The 21,559-nt window shown below is 45.4% G+C and overlaps 2 protein-coding genes across 5 annotated transcripts in view; one reads left to right on the plus strand and one right to left on the minus strand.

Moving 5' to 3' along the window:
• itgb4 (integrin, beta 4) overlaps positions 1-11,254 on the plus strand; it is a 50,079-nt gene extending 38,825 nt beyond the window's left edge. For 3 of the 4 annotated variants that reach the window (XM_080789629.1, XM_080789628.1, XM_080789627.1), the window contains exons 34-42: positions 1,963-2,127; positions 2,736-2,924; positions 3,586-3,720; positions 4,573-4,722; positions 5,543-5,731; positions 6,607-6,762; positions 7,315-7,479; positions 8,148-8,273; positions 9,348-11,254. In XM_080789629.1, the coding sequence (XP_080645755.1) occupies positions 1,963-2,127; positions 2,736-2,924; positions 3,586-3,720; positions 4,573-4,722; positions 5,543-5,731; positions 6,607-6,762; positions 7,315-7,479; positions 8,148-8,273; positions 9,348-9,523 (1,451 nt within the window). In that variant the 3' untranslated portion in view covers positions 9,524-11,254. The remainder of the gene's footprint in view (positions 1-1,962; positions 2,128-2,735; positions 2,925-3,585; positions 3,721-4,572; positions 4,723-5,542; positions 5,732-6,606; positions 6,763-7,314; positions 7,480-8,147; positions 8,274-9,347) is intronic. The other variant, XM_080789630.1, reaches the window with a different exon arrangement.
• A 2,946-nt stretch (positions 11,255-14,200) lies between these two features.
• Positions 14,201-21,546, minus strand: LOC308333314 (uncharacterized protein). Its single transcript, XM_080789632.1, has 10 exons — positions 21,433-21,546; positions 19,145-19,215; positions 18,865-18,963; positions 18,558-18,665; positions 17,683-17,841; positions 16,579-16,719; positions 15,940-15,991; positions 15,496-15,522; positions 15,361-15,387; positions 14,201-14,869 (listed from the first exon to the last, which is right to left on the minus strand). Exons 2-10 carry the CDS (start codon positions 19,205-19,207, stop codon positions 14,304-14,306), a joined length of 1,242 nt encoding a protein of 413 aa, XP_080645758.1. The 5' UTR covers positions 19,208-19,215; positions 21,433-21,546; the 3' UTR covers positions 14,201-14,303.
• Between the last annotated feature and the right edge of the window lie 13 nt (positions 21,547-21,559).

Here is a 21,559-nt window from a genome sequence, read left to right on the forward strand (position 1 = left end):
ACGTGCAGAGAGTGTTAGAGAGGCAGGGGCTGAAAGAGGGCACTTTTGAGAGCTTGTAGATCTGCTATTTTCGGGAACTACCCATAGATCCGAAGTCCCGTCAGTCCGAACATGCACTGCTCCCGTGGTTTAGGTTTTAGGTTTAGGTTTGCTCCCGTGCTTGCGGTTAGGTTTAGGTTAGGGTTAGAGATAGGGATAGTAATTTCGGAACAATGAACCTTCTGACTAATGACACGGCACCCTATTTTCGGGGCGCAACCCAGCACTCTTTAGCTAGTGGAGATGCAGTGTGTAACGACATGGATTTCTAAACAAATTTGTTCAACGCAAAATACTGTGTTCACGTTCCGGAGACTTCGGGGAAAAAAGAAATTCTCCTGAAAAGGAGTCATTTGATTCAAGTCATTTCCATTTCTTTCACCGTAGTAAACGCTGCATTTGTGGTCTGGAAAGGGCAGTTGTTTTACAGACGGGTAAAAGGGCAGGGTTAGGCTGAAGCCCCCTTAGATATCTATGTGTGCACGTCCCTGCACATCAACCCCGTTTGAGACTGAGGGTATGTTCGGTAAGCACTGTGTTAGTGTCAAGGTCAAGGTCAAGGTAAACTTTATTGTCCACAAGTGGAAATTTGTCTTGGGCTTTCACCCCAGCTACAGCCACACATAAAACATCAATGACAACTCAAAATACATTACAGAGGAAGACACAACATTACACACATAGTGTGACATACAGCTTCCGTTTAACCACTTCAAACCTATACTGTATACTTTGTTGACCAGAGAGATGGAAAGTGGTTATTATTATTTGAAAATAATAATATCCCAACTGCTGCTAACTGATTCCGGTTGCTATTTGAAACCAAATGTTGGCCCCCAGAATAGGGACGCTGGGGGTTCAAGTGGCTAAATCTCTGATTTTGAAAATATCTTAACTTGCTTCCAAACCATCCATCCATCCACCCCACCACCCACCCACATACACCTATATCCTCCTCCCCTTAACAATAAGGCTGGCAACATGTCAAGTTGGTGGGGTCCAACCTGGATCTCCGCAAGGTTTCCTGGAAAAAGAAGGTGGACCACATCGCCCATCGGCTCAGCACCGACACCGAGGCCAGCTCCGACGAGGCCCCCCGCAACGCCCCCGCCGCGCCCCAGCCAGGTGAAGACCCACCCCCCCCTGAAAAGGCCACCATGCAGGACAGCATGCCACATGCTACTGTGCACGGCCATTCAGGAGCCCCCCCGAGCGAGGCGGCGGCTCCCTGTTTCTCTCTGCCTTCGTTTAGTTCCTTCCAATCGCGTGTCAAATGGCTAATCATTCAATGGCGAGCTTCATTGCTTCGTTCGCCTTTTCCCCCTACTACTGCAGCTGGTGCCTATATCCCATCTCTCCCCCCGACCCTGAGCCCTTGCAACGCACACCACCTCCTATACCCAGAGAGGGCCTGGGCGTCCTTGGCATCAACTGCCCCACCTCCAGTTGATGAGCATAATGGGCAGGCTTTCAGGTGCCGGTCTCTGTCCCTCCTCTCTCCGTTCCCCCACTTGGGGAGGCAGTGATCTAGACGGGCAGCTTGCCGGGTGCAAAGTCTTAATTACTCTGTGGCTGTTGTTGTTGGAATATTGGAGTTGTCCTCGTCGTCTCTGATGACACTTTTACGTGAGAATTGTTTTTGGAGTCGATTTGCTCGGTTTGAACCACTTAAACCCTATAGCGTACCTAATTGGGCAAATGTATCGCGAAAAGCTCTACAAGCGCAACAACACGTTGTACTTGTTACCCATTGTGAGCGTGAGCTACACGCTCATGCTCCATCGGCTGTTTTCGGCAGCGAGATCGATCGATGCAGTGTGTATATATGGGTTTTAAGTGGTTCAATCCTAAAAGGGTTTCCTGAATTCTGTCCATATATACTCACAGTTCCAACCGTTCCAACCGTTTATGTGTTGTGCACAGATCAGTTCATGAACGGGAGGTGGGACCAGGGTTTCCTTTTCTCCGGGGGATCGCGCAACATGTCGGCGTCGTCGCTGGCGTCGTCCAACTACAGAGGAGGTTCCATGAGCACCGGCGTGGAGAACACCACCACCAGCTACATGATGTCGCCCATGTCGGGACGCGGTAAGATGCTGCTGCACAGGGATTGGTCGGGACGCAGTGAGACGCTGCAACCGAGATTGGTCGGGACGCAGTGAGACGCTGCACCGAGATTGGCTTGGGCTGTAAATGCGGGATCAGCAGCACAGGTTAAGCCGTTTTGACCTGAGGACGAAATTTAAAAAAGAAAGTCTTCTAAATCCATGATTTTTCAAAAATAGCAGACCCACAAGCTCGTAGCGCGCCACCGAGTGGCGCGCGCCTATGAACTTGTAGATCTGCTATTTTTCCAATAGCTAAATTACAACATAATGTTTAAAACACAAAGGGGTTCCCGCCCAAATGGGTTAAACACTTTCCACCTGGTGTTTCAACCTATTTTGGCCATGTCATTATAGGGGCAAAAAATGTAAAACGATCAAAATCAAGGTCAATTGTAAAAGTACGAAAAGAAAAAGCATAAAAACATTCAACATTTTCTCACAATTTTCTGCAATACTGAAAATAGCTGATCTACAAGCTCAGCTATTTTCGGTTTTTCGGCGTACAATGGAGTATAATTCGGCTTAAGCGGTTAACCTTTACTTACAATATATTCAGCACTTTTCTCTTCCTCCCCCCCGCCGTTGCAGGGAGCTCACTCAGCCATAGACAGGACACGATGATCGGCGGCGGCGTGATGGAGGCCGGGATGATCGGAGGTGGAGTGCACTCCAAGGAGGTCGTGATGAGGAAGCGTTCGGAGAACAGGGGTTACCTAGAGGAGAACATCCGAGACTCCATCGTCATGGGAGACTTGGCCGGCAAGTTCCCCGATATGGGTAAGGTCCTTACCTAATTGAAGGTGACCATTTTCACGTGTATATATATGTAAAGGTCGTTGGCATAAAGGCATTTACTTTGGACCCCCCCCCCCCCGTAACTTTGAGAGTGTACAAAATGGACCCGACAGACTTTGTATGCTGTCAAAGTCACAGACCTGTAAGGGTCCATTTGGAACCACCCTGAGGGTCCCTGTACGCCACTCATAGAACCATTTACTTTGGAAAATGTACGTGAAGACGGCTCTGCAGAGTGCAGTGTTGTATAGTGGGCTCGCTGTGCAAGGTGGCGCGAGGCCAGCAGCTTGGTATATCTGTTCAGCTGGTGACAGGCAGGGGCTGTCGGGGCTTTTATCAGTTCAGACCTTGCAGGAGCTATGCTGACTTGCACCCCCCCCCCTTCGCCCCCCTCTTCCCCCCCGAAAACCTCTTTCATTCTCTATATCTTTGACTTTCCTTCCGTTTCGTGACGCCTCCCGTCACCTTGAACTTCCTCTTCCCTCCCTCCTCCTCCTCCTCCTGTCTGTCTCCACTCTTCCTCTACCGTATTCTATCCATATTTTATCTTTCTCCCCTCCTCCTCCTCCTCCTCCTCACCCCAAACCCGCTTCCCCACCCCCCTTTTTCTCTCTTGCATTATTTTGCTCATTGGCACTCTCAGGTGGGTTTGGCTATGGCGGCGCGACTGAAAGCTCTACGTACGGCTTCAGCATGTCGCCGCAGGGCTCGCGGGTGGCCAGGACCCCGGCTTCGGACGTCGCCGACGCCCTGCAAAACCTGGACAGGGTCCTCCAGGGTGAGTGACTTCATGCAGCTATATAACACGTCCGTCCGCACAGGCAGTATGTGCACAGTATAGGTGACATGGACGCCCCTTAACCACCTATATAACGTCGGAAACGTTGAAGCCACCCAGCCCTACTGGCCAAAGCTGGAACTGCTGGCGAGCGAAGTTACATGCACGAGTAAAAGAGCTTGCGTTTAACACAGAGCGCTCGTTCATGAATCGACTCGGGTGTGTACATGGAGCTTAGCACCTCCGCATCAAGAAAATGCGGTAGTAGAGCGTTCTTTCGGGTGAGTCAAGCGGGTTTTAAGCGGTTAAGCGCCACAGTGCCAGCTTAACCACACACAGTTGGCCTTCGCAGGTTAACGCCAACCGTCCATTAGCCAATATTTCGGCTGCATCTGTATCTGATTCTCCCATTCTTTCTCACCCTTTCTCGTCTCTTTCTGTTATTTCTCAACTCCCTCGTTCAGTTTTGGTCACGGTTCTCTTTCAGCCTTGCGAAGGAGAGAAGCGTTTAGCAGTTGGTTGTTCGTTTTTTTGTCCTCATTGGGTCAAGGGGACGAAGAGCAATCTTTTGCTAAGTCACTACACCCATTCCTAGTTCTATACACAGTTAAATGCAGTGCTCGGTTTAAACCTGAGAGTGTAAAAAATGGACCCGAGATTTTACTGTGTGGAAGTCAATGTTCTGTGCAGTCAATGTTCTGTCCATCTGTTAATACTCTCGCAAAAGACACAGTGTTCAAAATGACCAGTACAGCCATTTTTCTCAATTTCACGCTGTGAGCTCCTGCTGAGTGGCCTTTTCTTTTTTCATCCTCTCGTCTTCCTAACCACAGTCCTCTCTCCCCCCCTCAGACACAAGGCTTACCCCAGGGGTCCCAGAAACCCCCACCAGGCTGGTGTTCTCTGCCCTGGGTCCCACTGCCCTCAAGGTCAGCTGGCAGGAGCCCCACTGTGAGAAGGACATCCTGGGTTACAGTGTCCTCTATCAGCTCCTGAGTGGAGGTAACGTGTGACGATCTTTGAGTTTCTTTTATATATAATTGTAGATTATGTCTCTCTGCATGTTGCGTGACACGGCCACACGGCCACACCACAGTACTACGAAGCCTAAACACGTGCATCTACCCACAGCTGTAGGCTCTATAGTTAATTAGCCTGCCTCGGCCGGCTGTGTAGAGTGTGTACTGTGTGTGTGTGTGTGTGTGTGTGTGTGTGTGTGTGTGTGTGTGTGTGTGTGTGAGACTGACAGGCTGCGCTGCAGCCAGGATGGCTGAGGCAGCGCTGCTGTGCACAACGTTATAATGTTACAAAGCAACATGATTATATAGGCTGTAACCTTGTTAAAAGATAATCGTGTATCTTCGATTTATTTTTTTATATATATATATTTTTTTTAAACGGCTGGCCCAGACCGGCCTGGACTGGACCGGCCGTTCGGGAGTTGTCCCGAATTTCCCAATGGCCAGCACGTCCATGGACGCCTCTTCCGGCTCTGGGGCGTATCTGCAAAAGGGAGGGCAAGCGTCCACTTGGCGCTTCATTGGTCTCGCGTAGCTTGACAACTACTGCGAGAGGCAACAGTCTGGCAACGCGAGACTGCGTGCATCACAGAATGGACGTTCGGGTCTGACAAGTCCCGTAAAAAGACGTGCTGTGATTGGCCAGTAGTCACTTGAGTGGCAGCATGGCTTCCGCACTTCCGGCCCACGTCCGCCACCCCCTGGCGATATACAGTACATAGCTCAAACGAACTGCAACGGCGAATGAGGCATTTAAAAAAATATCTATCGATGCTGAACCCGCCGTTTCCTCTCCTTTCCAGGGGAGGTGAAACGTGTCAACGTGACCTGCCCAGCGGAGAACTCTGTGATCGTCCAGGACCTGCTGCCCAACCACTCCTACTTGTTCAAGGTCAAGGGTCAGAGCCAGGAGGGCTGGGGCCCGGAGAGAGAGGGGGTCATTACCATCGAGTCTGCCGTGGACCCCAACAGTCCACTCAGCCCCATGCCAGGTACGCACGCCGTCCGCTGTTGTGCATTCATCGCACTTTTCTGTCATTCTTCGAGTCCAAGTAGGCCCCGTGTCTCAAACTGCTGGATGAGATGAAGGACAACTTTCTGCTGGACATGTATCTGGCTCCTCATGTCAGAACACTGGACACACAGATCAGGATGCTTTACCATTTTTCCAAAATACATTGTATTCTTCATTTTGACATTTCTCTCGTTTACATTTTTTGATTATGTTTTACACAATTTCAAAGACACGCGGAAATTTGATAACACACTTTGTGTGTGGATAGGTAAGAAACCCTGAGGGCTTATTCATGGCCTCGACCTAAATAAAAAATATATAAATTGCAATGTCGCGTCGAAGGTTTTAAATGAAATCAAAAGAACATAAGAGAAGAGCGTATAGCGCGTGTCTTACCGTGTTCATATTTGCGCTCTTATCATTATCAACATACATACTGTAGTCAAATCTATTATCCCATTCTGACCGGGCACCCATTTTGGTGTTAGCATCATGTTATGCTTTACCTATTGAAAAATAGCAGATCTACAAGCTCATATCGCGCCACCGAGTGGCGCGATACGAGCTTGTAGGTCTGCTATTTTTGAAAAATTCGAAGAACGACTGACATTTTTAGAATCTGATCTCAGGTCAGAATGGGTTCATCAGACCAGTGTGTGTCCAGTGGAAACCTTGTATGAATCTGATCTCAGGTCAGAATGGGTTAAATGAAATCAAAAGAACATAAGAGAAGAGCGTAGCGCGTGTCTTACCGTGTTCATATTTGCGCTCTTATCATTATCAACATACATAGTCAAATCTATTATAGCCTTTGCTTGTCCTTATTTCCGGTTCTTGGTGATTTATTGCTAGGTTCTCCATTCACCCTGAGCACCCCCAGTGCTCCGGGACCGCTGGTGTTCACAGCCCTGAGCCCAGAGGCCCTGCAGCTGAGCTGGGACAAACCTCGCAAACCCAACGGGGACATCCTGGGCTATGTGGTCACGTGTGAACAGCTTCATGGTGGAGGTGAGGAGGAACTTCTTTTTGTCAACAAGAAATGTGGTGAAACAAGCTCTGTTTCCATTCTTTTTTTGTTGTTATTAATTATTTTCTTAACGTATGTTTCTCTGTGACAACCTCGCGTCCGTTGTCTGCGTTCGTTTTCGACATGCTTTTGTTAGTTCTTGCAATCCCATTGGCTTAGGCGGCGGCGTGTCTGGTAGCCTAGAGACGAGCCAGCCAATTGGGACTAGGCAAACCGAGAGGATATACTGTAGGTCAGGATTCTCCTGACAAAAAGACCTTGAATGGGCCTGGGTGGTCCAGGCACCTAGGCCCGTAATCCAGCCTGACGGCGTGTCGTGGCTTCGAGTCCCGAGCCCATCTGCCTTCCCCCCATACCACCTCTCTCCCCCTTTCCTGTCTAATTACTGTACCCTATGAATAAAGGCAAAAAACCCCACTAAATAAATACAGTGAATGAAAAAACTAAACAAAAAAACAGACTTCATGTCAGTGTGATAGTAGGGATAAGCATTACACGACCATTGACCATCATTTCCCGTGTTTCTCCCCCAGGAGAAGTGCGTTCCTTCCAGGTGAGCGGGGACAGCTCAGAAACCAGTCTGACGGTACCGGACCTGAATGAGAACGTGCCCTACAAGTTCAAGGTCCAGGCCAGAACCACGCAGGGCTTTGGACCTGAGAGGGAAGGAATCATTACCATAGAGTCTCAGGATGGAGGTAAGGGGGAAAAAAAGTGCCCAAACTATGTACTGTCAAAAGGCTCATGGAGAGGCACCGACACCCAATCAATCCAATCAAGCCTGATTGAATGGCAGGTTGTTCGCTGGCCACACACAGGTGTGGGAGGCTATATAAGTGGCCTAGCTGCACTCATTTCCTCATGCCCAGATCCCCAAACCACTGCTGCCTGTCTCCCAAACCTAAACCTCCACTTTTCTACCACCTTCTGCAACCCTCTGCAACCCTCCAACCTGTGTGCGTCCAAGAACCAACCACATACAAAACTCCACACCAATGTTTCAGTAAAGACCACAAGAGTTCTCTGTCTCCGCCTCCTATATACAAAAACAATGTATCAAGTTATACAAAAATGATGCATTGTATGTGGGGTTTATAGCCAAGGCTTATTTTATTTACCCCTGTCCATGGCTAGGCCTTTCTATACATAATATCTACCTAGTGGGAAAAAAAATCCAATTACAATAAGCACATGCATGAAGCTCTAATCTAAACAATACAAAGGCAATGATATGAAAATATTTATTTGGGCCATGTTTCAAACAAAGCCCATGAAATATATTTTTATAGTTGTAAGAGGAATGTAAAAGGTATTATCAAACGTTCTATATGCTAACTTCTCTGTTTTCATCCTGTCTTCTGTGTAGGCGCCGTTTCTCAGTACAGCAGCAGCAGTCAGTCGATGGCGAGGAGAGATGTTTTCCAACTGCCCACAGAGGTCACCACGCGCACGAATGTCTCCCACACTATGTTCAATGACCCCTACTTCTCAGGTACAAAAATTCCCCAATGCATCTTCCCCATAGACATTTCAAAAAGTATTTATTTAAAGACCTTTTAAGCGTCGTACAAAGCCAACTCGAGTCGTGACAAAACACGACAATAAACACAATATTTTGGACCAAACAAATAATTACAAAGAAGAAAAACGAGAAGTTTCTTCTTTCTGATTATTTGTCCGGCCCGAAAGGCCTTCAGACTTTTGGATTTTGCTGATATCACTTATACCGGAACATTAATGATACTCATCTTAAAGGCGCAGTGAAATGAAAAAGACGTTTTTCACACTTTTAGACCATATCCGTGGTCATCATAAGGGCATACCTAACAATGGATGCCAAAAAAATGGGAAAATTCTCATTTCTGTGTGTTTTTATATCAAAGGTCCATAAAAACGATTGTATTATTTATTTATTAAAACGAAAACGTGCTGCGTGATGACGTGTAGAGATACACATCGATAAAAGCCAATGAAAATGAAGCTCACCTGTTTAATTCCCCATATCTGCGCATCCATGCAACACAGCTGCTTCTGATTACAGATTACTCCGTTTTTATTTCCATTCAAGATAACATTCAGACAGTGTATTACTCGGTTTCAACTTAATCATCACGCTAAAATATGTTTCTGAAAACATTATAGGGTAGAAATAAGCCACGTAACAGTAAACTGGTTGTGCTGGCCGACCGTCTGATTTGTAAACAAACACACACCACGCTGTAGCGCATAGCAGAGCTACCGTCCCTAGCTACCGTCCCATCGCCTGAAGGGATGCGACACTCTGATTGGTTCAGAAACTTCAGACCGGTGTTTCATGTGGAAACACCATTTTCATGTTGTTCACCATTTCCGTTTCACTGCGCCTTTAACCACATGAATCCTAGTGAACCCTATTCTGGGCCTATGTTTGCCGAAAAGTTCACAATGCGTCGACTGTGTTGTGAGCTTGTAGATGTGCTATTTTCACTATATTCACAAAGTACAGATACTCAAAGTACTCACAAGTACATTTACTTTACACCACTTGCAAGCGACGCACAATAACACTGTCCTCTTTTCCCTGCAGGAGATGGAACTATGATGACTACACAGCAGCACACAGGAGAGGGAATGATGATGACTACGCAGCACACGGAGACCAGTGGCATGGTGACGCGCCACATCACCAAAGAGGTGGTTCAGAGGAGTGTGGTGGGCGGCACCACTGTCACAAAGAAGGTAGAGAGGTTCTACGAAGCCTAAAAGGTATTTAACTACTATCCAAGAACATTATGGCGTCAAACATTCCACCGGGGGGGGCGAGGAACCCTGCACTCGCAAGAGTCTCTCTGCCGCAAAGCGTGGAGAGAATTCGCAGAGGAAATATGCAAGCTTTATATATATATACGTCTGCGAGTGAGATTCTGCAAGGGAAAAGAGTTTCCGGCATCTCCTGTGAGAAATACGGAGAGAGAGAAGGCTGCTCGACTCTCAAGTCTGTTACAAATTGCAGCCGCTGCCCGACGTGCTTCGTTTCGACATTTGCGTTCCTCTCTTTTTTTCTCTCCATGGGAATACCGTTTGCTGCTCCTTTTTTAAGACTGCATATTCGCTACCCGAAAATCAAACGTTTGTGTATTATACGTCGCTCCCTCTGTTGGTTACTATGTGGTAAAACATCTTGAGCCTCTTAAACCAAGACGGGACAGTAATCTCAATCTGTGCTTCAGTAATCCAAAGTGACCTCCTCCCCTCGTCTGGTATTCTCCGCCATTCTCCACACCCGAGGAACAGGTGTACTGCATGCTTTTTATATCAGTGGTTCTCAACATGGGGTCTGGGGGGACCCCCAGGGGTCCTTGAGGGGCTTCCAGGGGTCCCCGGCAAAATGAGTTAATATAGCATCAGTTCAACCAGTTTTAACCTTATAGATCTTGACAAAGGTTTTGGAATATTTTTGAAACATTTTAACAACACAAAACTTGTAGGGGCGTCCCTGGCACAAAATATTCTCAGGTGGGGGTCCACGTCCACGACCAAATACATATTCATTTGGGGGTCCTTGACATGAGAAGGTTTGAGAACCACTGCTTCATGTGAGAAGTTGTGTACCTGTCATCTGGCTTGACCACATGAATCCTATTTTGTCATAATAACTGGTGAACGATAAAATAGCCAATCCGTAAACTCACATGCGTTGTGAGTTTTGTGACACATTGTGAGCTTGTAGATCAGCTATTTTCACGGAGATGTACGGGAAACAAAGGAGGGGGGGCCATGGTATAGACTCCTGGCGGACCCTGATCAACAAAGTATTGTATATGAAATGTAAGTGGTTAAGAAGACCTTTGTGGATTAATTAGGTGAGGAAAGGCTCATTCATAGTCTGGATTTTCGGTGGTGAGGTGACCACCGGAGCTGAACTAACGTTGAGCGGTGCTGAGTAAAAACAGAAGGGCTGGGGCGGTGGTTTGCTCTTCACCGCGGCTCGTGACGTCATGTTGTAGTTCGGTGGTCACCTCACCACCGAAAATCCAGACTATGAATAACGCTTGAGCCACCTCAGACTGTTGAGATGCACCCATTGACAAGATAGTTGAACCAAAGAGTATTTACCATATAGATGTGTGAGTGAGAGAGAGAGAGAGAGAGAGAGAGAGAGAGAGAGAGAGAGATAGGGGACATTTTGTTCAAGGGCATGCAGAGGTTGAATGCACGTACACTGAGACCTATCTGGCTCCAAACGAATGGTATGACTCAAAAGCATGCCTCAAAGATGATCTAGGTTTGATTCATACCGAAGTTATGTGTTTTGTTTATATAGGGATCGTTGTTCATAGATTTGTATTATATGAAAGTGGGTCTATTTAATGCTTCAGATTTTCACGTAAGCGGGCTCAGAATTGAAGCCAGACAGACATGGCATTGAACGTTTGTGCTTGAAATGCTTCATCGTTTTCTATTTCTTAACTGCGATAAAAAAAAACAGGCATACAGTGAGAATATACACTGATCAGTGAGTGACAGCCAATCATTTTAACCCTGTAACACCCAGCGTTGCAATACTACAACATATTTTAATTAATGAATTAATTAAAACATTTTTTTTAATGTTCATTTTTTTCACCTAAACGTCATCATTGATGTTCATTGCAATGCCATTGCAATGCCATTGGTCATGATATTTGCATATAAATACCCCCCCACAGGGGCTGAAATTCACACAAATTAAAAATCTCTGGACTATATATCCCCCAAATGTAAATTATTAATTTATTACTATTTTATTTTTATTTTTTTTACATGCTTTCCTCTGATGAGTCCTAGTAGTAAAAAGTAGTAGTAAGGTTTAAATCGTTTTTTTTGCAAGTAGAAATTAATCCGGGGGTTAATACAGGGTTAAGATGGAGTGCCGTGATTTTAATAGACCCCCAGTTGTGGTTGGAATATTGAAATATGTCTTCCTTGTGTATTTTTGGTTTCTTCCTGAAAGCTGAAAGCCTTTGAGTCAAAAGGCACACTCGAAATACACCAGTTACATCACAATATCACCCATATCATCAATATAATCATAGTACCCGATGATCATGTTTTAGGGGTACTTAGCTACTACCCTGGGTAAATAAAGGCCACGGCATTCCCTCTTTCAACATTGCATATCTCCATGTTTTACGTTCCACTTCAGACAGTCAAATTTGTTGCGTTCCATTTCCAAAATGTGTTCCACCTGAAAATGAATTCCGTTCCACTTCCAAGATTTGTTGCTTTCCGCTTCCAAAATGTTGGGTTCCACTTAAAAATGTAAAATACCCGGTATGTTGCATTCCAATTCAAACTATGTTTGAATGTGTTCATAGCCTGTACTTTTGTTGTGTGAATGTAATATGTTTCAAATATATTTCTTATGTTATTTTTTGTTGTTTTGTCTTTATATAGATCAAAAGATAAGGTCCAGATATATATATATATATGAGAAACTGTTTTGCATTCTATTCATATTGTATTTTGACTCAGAATGTTGTAAAGAGGCTTTACATTTAGTCAAACGTGCGGCGACAGGACTTATTTCTGTGGGGGAAAAACTGGATCAAATGCTCCACGAACAAACAAAAGTATATCTGTACTTGTGATCAACATTATACATAGGTTACTCCATTTAACAAACGATGCCCTTTTCACATTGTCTTAAATTCGTTTTATCTGGTATGTCAGTTGTATTGCCCTTATAATAAAGATCCAAAATTATTGTTGTCAATGGTACATTTATCTCTGGATGAGCTAGGCAGAAACCACTGGCATTACGGTTTTGGTAATTTATTGATTTTTGAAAAAAGAGAAAGCATTGCATTACAATTATTACATTATCATGATTGAATGCAGGTTCCCAATAATATACTACTGACTGATGCAAATACTTGCAGCAAGCTTAAGCCAGAGAGAACAGACTGAATTAAGAGTCTCCATCCGTCCAACCTGTGTGCGCGCACACGTGTGTGCGTTTGTGTGCGCATGTGCACGTGCGTGTTCTCCATCAATTAACCACAGAGAAGCTTTTCATTTCACTGTTCGCATCCTTTCGAGGGCTGGGACCAGGCACACGTAGATGTTTTACTAATTATCCATAACTCCGTGAAATCAGTAGGCGTGAAGTAAAAATAAGTTATAGATTTAGAATTAGTGCATGCATAAATGTGTTTAACGGATGTCTCGGCGGTTCTTTTTGTGGCTCCCTGGGTCATTTAATATCCAGCATCTTCCAAAACGAGACCTATAGTCCCACATTTATATTTTCCTACACAGCTGCACAGTGGATGCATCAGTCTAAGTAAAAAAAAAACAATCCAATTCAGGTATGCTGTGGCTGTTGGACTCACTAAATCACCCAAAAAGCATGATTTTAAAAACTGGACTCAGTGCAGTGCTACCGTGTCTGTAATTAAACTATTTCAAGTCATCGCTAGCTTGTGTTTGTTTTTGGTGCAAGGGCATTTCCATATCATAGGTTAATCTGGAAAACTTCAAAACAAAAACTTAATAAAACAAAACCCTATATTCACCTTTAGAACAAAAAATATAGCACTCATCCATACCAGTGGTTCCCAAAGTGGGGTCCGGGGACCCCCAGGGGTACCTGAAGGAGTTCCAGGGGGTCCCCATGCTAAATGATATAGTTTGGAACCAAATGGACCCTGATGGGTCTGTAACTCAGAGTGTACAAAAAGGATCCAAATGGACCGTTGATTTTACAATATAAACTGGGGGTCCCAGAGACAGAAATGCCATTAAATGGGGGTCCGTATAGACTAATGCACTGGGGGGTCCTTGAAATTAAACGGGTTGAGAAACACATGCTAGAGCCGCAAAAACGTCTCGTATGGGGGCATATCTTTTCAAATGGGGGTCCGCGGGCTAATTCGTGTCAATTTGAGGGTCCTTGACATGAAAAAGTTTGGGAACCACTGATCTATACCCATGAAGGCAACATAAGAGAAATGTGTGATGTGATTTTTCACAAGGGAACCGTTAGGAGAGCATTGTAGATAAACTAGCCCAGCATCAACACAACAGATGATCAAACTCATCACGACTCCAGCAGTGGATTATTAGAACAAAAACCATGAACCCACTGCAGCTCCTGAGGATAAGACCTATTACACTATGTCAGTGGTTCTCAACCAGATCAGGCCGTGGCGTGAACCCCCCAAAATAATCCTATTTGAACTGGACACACACCCTGACAAGCACTTTGTAGGAGTTGGGGCATTGTGAGCTTGTAGATCTGCTATATTCGATTATTTATTTTGCCTCTTTTTATATTTTAGTTAAATAGTTTGTGGATTACTTTTGCTGCAGTTAAATGGTCTTTTTCCTTTCCCTTTTTTGAGGCATTAAAATGTCTTAAATTGTCACTTCACTGTCCCGCCCTCCCAAGTCATGTGCGGGGGACCCTCCCAAAAAAACATAACAAATAATGTGGCCGACACCCCCCCCCCCACCCACAGGTTGAGAACCACTGCGGTGTGTATAGCAAAGGGAGAACAGTTCAGTTCCACAGGCAGGACCTGGTCCTGGGGCAAAGGCAGGGCTCTCTGGCGTCCGCGGGCCTCACCACCAGGTCATTGACCACCTCCACGGTTCCGAACACCGGGTACAGTTTCTCGGCGAACATCTCGTCGTAGGTGTAGAGGTGAGCGCGCTTCTCCACGTCGTAGAAGGACAGCTGGCCCCGCTCGTAGTCCAGGTACACGCCCACCTTCCTGGGCGCCAGGTTGGGGGGCAGCGCGGTGGCGGGCACCGTCAGGGCCTTGAGCTCCGCGCCCCTCTCCAGGCGCAGGGTCAGGTAGCCCGAGTCCGTGTTGAGGGAGCGGTAGCCCTTCCGGAGGGCGGACGCCGTGGCCACGCCCAGCCGCCAGTCCCGCGCCCCGACCTCCACCTCCCAGTAGTGGCGTCCGGAGGCGTAGCCCTCGTTTCCCACGGCGCACAGCCAGCCGTCGAAGCGCCGCGGGCTCCTGGGCAGGTCCTGGCGCTCCAGGCCGCAGCGCATGCGCTTCTCGTCGCCGGAGATGACGAGGTCCGCGTGGGCCGTGTCCGCGTCCAGGGTGACTTCCTCTGTGCATTTTGTAGATCAAGATGGAAACGTTTAAAATCTATACTTTTATAGATCCCTGGGCGTATTGTAGACTTTAAAGCTGCTATAAGCAATAATGTGTCAACATTTTATTGACCTTTTCTTTTTTTTGGTATTCAGACAGACAGCAATGGGTAGAACACGCCCCAAAGAAATGTAGTCTCTGTGACACATCTGCATTCAAAGATGTTCCTAGAAGCTTTGTCATTGGTCGGAAAAAAACACGGTTGCAATGACTAACCAATCAGGACGTAGACAGGCAAATCGACCAATGACAAAGCTTCTAGCCCCTAGATGTGTCACAGAGACTACATTTATTTTGGGAGGGTTCTATCCATCGCTGGCTGTCTGAATACCAAAAGAAGAAGAAAAAAAAGGTCATAAAGATGTTGACATATTATTGCTCATAGCAGCTTTAAGTGGTTGACTATGTTATCAATGAATGGATGCATATTGATCACAGTTTTAATACCTGCAGCATCACAGATCCAGTTCCATACTGTAAAGGAAATGGAGAGGAGCATTTTGTACAAACTCAAGAATTCCCCCCCCAACATTTTTGCATTTTCATGTTCTTGAATCTATGAGCCAGTTTCTCTTGTCTTACCACTGTGGGGGATGTAGCGGGCTGCATCTGAAAGGACAAAGTAAACACTGTGGTTACAAAGGAGACGCGAGGACCGTCCGTTTCATTGATCATACATAACATTCTGCATCTACGACATGTTCCTTCACCAGCACAGCTGTTCATTAATCAGGCATCGATACTAATTGGATGTGAATGGAGAGACTCATCAGGTTTGTTGTGCTATGGGGGGGGCGGCTGAGTCATTCACCCGTTGATTGACGTTGAAAGTGCTGATGGCTCTTAAATCCAGCACGACGACATTCTGTTATATAAATCGATTCCCATTTCACACATTTTCTGCGAGACTGTGATGACAACAGCCCTTGTAACTTGTTTACAAATGCATTCCCATGGGATGTCTTGTCAAATAGCGCAAAGGAAAGAAATCTATATAAAAAGTATATAATATAGCGCTCCACCTACCAATCCTCTGGCTCTTCTGCTTTCTAATCAGCCATTGTTTGGTCACATCCTCCTACGCGCACACACACACACACACACACACACACACACACACACACACACACACACACACGCACACGCACACGCACACGCACACGCACACGCACACACACACACACAATTTACAAACATTAATAGAAAGCTGGCATTAAATATAATCTAGTGAAAACATCATGAATATGACACGTATGACATTTTACTGATATAGCGTCATATTATGTTCTATTATTTTCATCATCAACAGTGGACATATTTTCCACTTGGACACTGTCAGAGTTTGTCACAGTCTCTGGCTGTGTCCTTGTGGTGTGACTGTCATTGTGAGTGGGCGTGTGTGTGTGTGTGTGTGTGTGTGTGTGTGTGTGTGTGTGTGTGTGTGGCCGTCGGCAGGCACGACTCCAGCTTCCACTTCCAGCACGGCACACACATCTTACCAGTTCCCTCATGTTTGTTTTAGTAGTTCTGGGGTGGTCCGTGGCCGAAATGAAAGGGGGGGGGTCCTTGAAATGAAAGCGCTCGGGGACCACTGCAGTAGAAAGCCCTAGAAAAAGTGCACCAATAAAGCATGACACACACATGAAGCCAGAGAGGCAGCCACACCTGGTCAGGGCTGACAGAGTTCAGAATGGCCAGCATGACGAGCTCCATGGCTGGGAGCATGTTGGGCAGACGACCCCTCTTCCACTGGAACTCCAGGTCATCCAGCATCATCAGCACAGGCTCCCCAGGCCAGATACTGGGCTATGTATAGGGAGGAAGCGAGAAGAGAAATAAAACATAATAAAAAATAAAAAATAATGCATGCATGGGTCTATATTAATGCCTTAAAATCACACTAGTTATACATCATCGTACTATAATTCAGTCAATGTCTGTCTGAATGTCTGTCTGTCTGAATGTGTAACAACTTATAACAAAGACGCTTAGTTTTTAACGGACTAAGTTCTGGTAGTTGTAATGTAATGTGCTTGTATTGCATTATATGACCGGTCACCTGACCAGCACTTGTAATTCTTCATAAACCTTGGTATAAACATTAATTAGAACTTGTTATGGGTGTTTTGAAGGCTTAAAAGTGTGATTATCTGACTTATCAGTGTGATTATAATGGTTGCTGACAAGAGCTTGCGACTAAATACATCGGTCTATTCGTTGCAACACAGGTTCTTTTTCTTCTCCGTTTTAGTATCAGTTTTCGGACATACTGTACAAGATTTCAGCCCGACGACAATGTTACAATAGAGCTACATTTATGAATTGACACTGACACCACATTTGTAAGTATCTGTCCGTTGTTGTAGACTGTATATAGAGGGGGCGGGGTTTAGATTAATCGCTCTAATCAGATGCGGAGGAAGGAAACTGGGTCAGCTGGATAGTCCTTAATCGCCTCGAACCGTGAGGTCACCATGAGGTCACGCTCAACCCAGTGGTGGATGACATATATCAAAGCCATGCTTGACTAAAAGTAAAGATATATTTTGAGTCAAACAGTCTTGAAGTAGCTCACATGAATGTACTTAAGTATCTGGTGTTAAATAAGTATAAAAGGTATACAAAGTGAAAGTACAAAGTGCTTTCCAATATTAATAGTGGAATAAAAGTGTTGTTGAAGAATAACTCAACTAAAAGTAGATCCTCCCAGAACGACATTGTACCTCGTTACACTACTCCTGCACAGAGCCATGGGGCTGACACACGTACCTCAGGCCTACTCTTCATGTCTCGCACCCAGTCCATGATGACTCGTTTGTGGGGCCCCATGTCGTACTCTCCCCCTGACTCCAGCATGCTGAGGAGGTGACCCTTCCAGTCTTTCTTCTCTGGTCTCTCATAATAGTACTCTGTTGGGATGGTCCTAGTCTGCACGGAGAAGAACCCAAACACGTCGGTCAGACAAACACTTTTTTTTTGTCCTGTGGGGAAAATTCCGTTTTCAGCTTCACCCAGTTGAATGCTGATAGGGGTTAAGTGTCTTGTTCAGGGACACTTCGACAGAACCTTGTGTCAATACACAGCAAAATCCGAGTGATAACTAAAAAGTGCTACGCGCGTAGAAGTATCAAAAGGTATCAATACTGCCATGCAGAAACACTCTGTTACAAGTGAAAGTCTGTGGTAATCAAAATGTAGGCCTACTTGTGTAAAAGTACAAAAGTATTGGCACGAAAATGTACTTAAATAAGACAAAGGTTTAAATAGGTTTTGGAATATTAATCAAAATCTACAAAGTAATTACAAAGTAAAAAAAGTACAATATTTGCCTCTGAGAGTGGAGTGACTGGAAGTACAAGTGTTGACATTTTGACATACTCCAGTAAAGTAAACATACCTCACAATTGTACTGAAGTACAGTGCTTGAGTAAATGTACTTAGTTACTTTCCACCATGCACACGGCTCTAATAATAAGCTAACGTAACCACATTATGTCCCATGGGTTTGTATTGAATCAATGGTAAAGGGTTCATTTTCAGTGCAGTGTGGTGAAGGGTTGGGAGCTGTATTCTTCTCTCTCTCTCTCACATTTTGAATGTTATGTTTGCTTTCCCATGCATGCAGCGACAGATAGGGCGGGTACCTGTATTCTTCTCTCTAGCACTGCAGACCATTCCACTATGAAGTCCCGACACACACTGGGAGGCCATGTATCCTCACTGGTCCAAATATGACAGAGGACATTTGACCTCTATGATGACAGAGGGCCGTTGATCGAAAGGGAGAGAGAGAGAGAGAGAGAGAGACATATGAATAAATAGTATAGTTAGATAATAAATGGGACCAGAGAGAGAGAAAGAGAGAGAGAGAGAGAGAGAGAGAGAGAGAGAGAGAGAGAGAGAGAGAGAGAGAGAGAGAGAGAGAGAGAGAGAGAGAGGGAGAGAGATTACCTGGCACAGTTTGTTGAGTTCTCGGGCCAGTTCCATTATGAATAACTGACTCTCTACCAAGGCTTGTTTCTTCTCATGCCTCACTTTCTTACGAGACTCCTGGAGGGAAAAAAAAGGAATATAAAATATTCATTGCTTGAACTTCGTGATCACATTGTTTGAAGTTTGGACTTCAATCATCACAGCAATCATCACCTTATGGTGGGTAAAAAGGGCATGAACTGCACATTGGCCCACAAAGTGGTGATTTGAGTGCATACATGTACGTGATTTTGTATACCTTGAGACGGATCTTGAGCTTTTTAGCTGGCTCTACCAGGAACTGCAGGCAGTCCTTCATCATGCTGGCAGCTGGAGAGAGAGAGAGAGAGGGGGAGACCAATGTTAATGCGTTTGCCATGCCAATAAAGCCCCTTTGAGAGTGTAGAGAGAGAGAGAGAGCGCACCGTGCGCACGCAATACTGAGATACAGTGATGAAAAGCTTTAGGACGCTGGCACCCGTTCTGACAGAGCTGGGCCCAAACTGCAGCTGACTGGACTTCTTATAGTACGCCTGAATCGATGAGAGGGCAGAAAACAGTAATTTATGAGAGGCGGCAAAATGTGCGCGTGCGTGTATGTGCGTGTGTGCGTGTATGCGTGTGTGCGTGCGTGCGTGCGTGTGGGTGGGTGGTGTGGGTGGAGTGGGGGGTAAGAGAGAGACAGAGCGAGAGCACTGCGGAACTTTTATCACAACTCTGCAATGAAATCACACAGAGGAATCATTAAGGCTTAGCCTGTGAACGCTGACTTGAGCTGCTGGGGAGGAGGAGGGGGAAAGTGGAAGCATGCCATTGTTCAAAAGAGAGGTTTAAATCCATGCTCTCCTGAGACAAGAGAAGTGTGACGTACTAGACCTCCTCAACCACACACGCACCCACGCACGGTCGCACGCACACACACGCACACAGTCGCACACGGGGCAGCGGTGGATATGGGGTAGAGTGGCTGGATGGGAACCACAAGGTTGCCAGTTCGAACCCCGGCTCCCCCAGAGTCGGTGTCGAAGTGTCCTTGAGCAAAGACACTGAACCCCTAATTGCTCCTGATGTGCTGGTTGGTGCCTTGCATGGTTTCTGTCGCCATCGGTGTATGAATGGGTGAATGTAATTCACAATCTAAGCACCATTTACCATTTACCACACACACACACACACACACACACACACACACACACACACACTCTCTTTGTGTTTGGGCCAACAAACACACATCGCAATCAGGGATGGCCTTGAATTTGGAGATTAATTCCAAGGAGATCTGAGGCAGCATCCCAGAGCACATTGCTGTTGATTCAGCAGCCCACCCTGCACAGTACTTTGATGTGTGGTACAGTACAATGGATTTTCTGCTCTCTCTCTTTGTGCGTGCGCGCATGCGCGCGCGCGTGTGTGTGTGTGTGTGTGTGTGTGTGTGTGTGTGTGTGTGTGTGTGTGCGCGCGCGTGCTTGTGTGCGTGTGTGCGTGTGTGACTTCTAAAGGAAACAAGAGCAAAATGTTGAGGAGTTTGAGGACTTCTGGCAGAGTGTCAAATGTACCCATTAAAAGTATAATACCGTCAATTAAAATGCCCACTTAATTTCAATTCATCACATTACTAACTATATCCACTTACCGTATCCACATACCGTTGCATTTATTGTGAGTTTAACAGTAGCCTATGTGGATAACTGATGTCTGGGGACACGCAATACATCCTATTCCTCCTGTCTAGAAGCCTATACCACCACCACACACATTGATTTGAGAACATCATGTGTAGTTAAACCAGAGCTCTGATCAAAAACAACGCTGGGATTTTTGATTGATTGATTGAAATATTTATTAACGGTTTGCAGAATTACAGTACATTTCAAGCACAAACTCAATACAAAGACTATGTTAACTGTGAGTGGACGACCCAATAAAGCATTACACTTGTTTACAAGAGGTTCCAGCATCTAAATACCTCCCGTAAAGGCTTGTGTTTACATATTGCCTGCCTGTGATGTATGAGACTAATTTCTAATTTGGGACAGAAAGAACCGTTGGAGGAGCTAGTGGTGTACAGATTAGGCTAGAGAAAATCCGGGATTAGGGAGTTCTTGTACTTTCACTGTAGGAGCTATACTGACTGTACACAACGCAGATAGTGAGTCTATATTAGCCGAGCTTATACATGTTTGCAAATATCAAAACGAGAGCTTTTGCAAATCAATGTCACATCTGTTAATTTAGGGGGGAAATGTATATATTATATTTCATTCATTTCCACCCTCTGCAGTTCATTGTACTGGCATATTATTTTGCATGCAATGTTTCAGACTCTATAGTCTATAACTGTTAAAATAATCATTATATAGACAGAGCACAATTATTATTATTATTAACAATTATCAAGAATAAAATATCAAAAACAACATTGTCCTTACCCAACACCAACCAACACACATCCACTTCAAAGTATAGCCTAAACTTTATACCAAGACAATACTGTAGTGTAGATTGAATTATTATTAGTGAAGGCCAAGTTTAAAATGAAGTCCTTACCTTGTTGTAAAAACAGATATCCTTTCGGTAAGGCACTTCGAGCGTTCTCCAAAGTCTTCCCCAGGGTTGTGTATTGGTAAATTACTCCTTCAGCATCGCTGGCGCACAGCTTCATCCACTGTACTGC

This window comes from Protomyctophum bolini (assembly GCF_963924005.1).
Source record: "Protomyctophum bolini genome assembly, chromosome: 18".
Taxonomy (NCBI): domain Eukaryota; kingdom Metazoa; phylum Chordata; class Actinopteri; order Myctophiformes; family Myctophidae; genus Protomyctophum; species Protomyctophum bolini.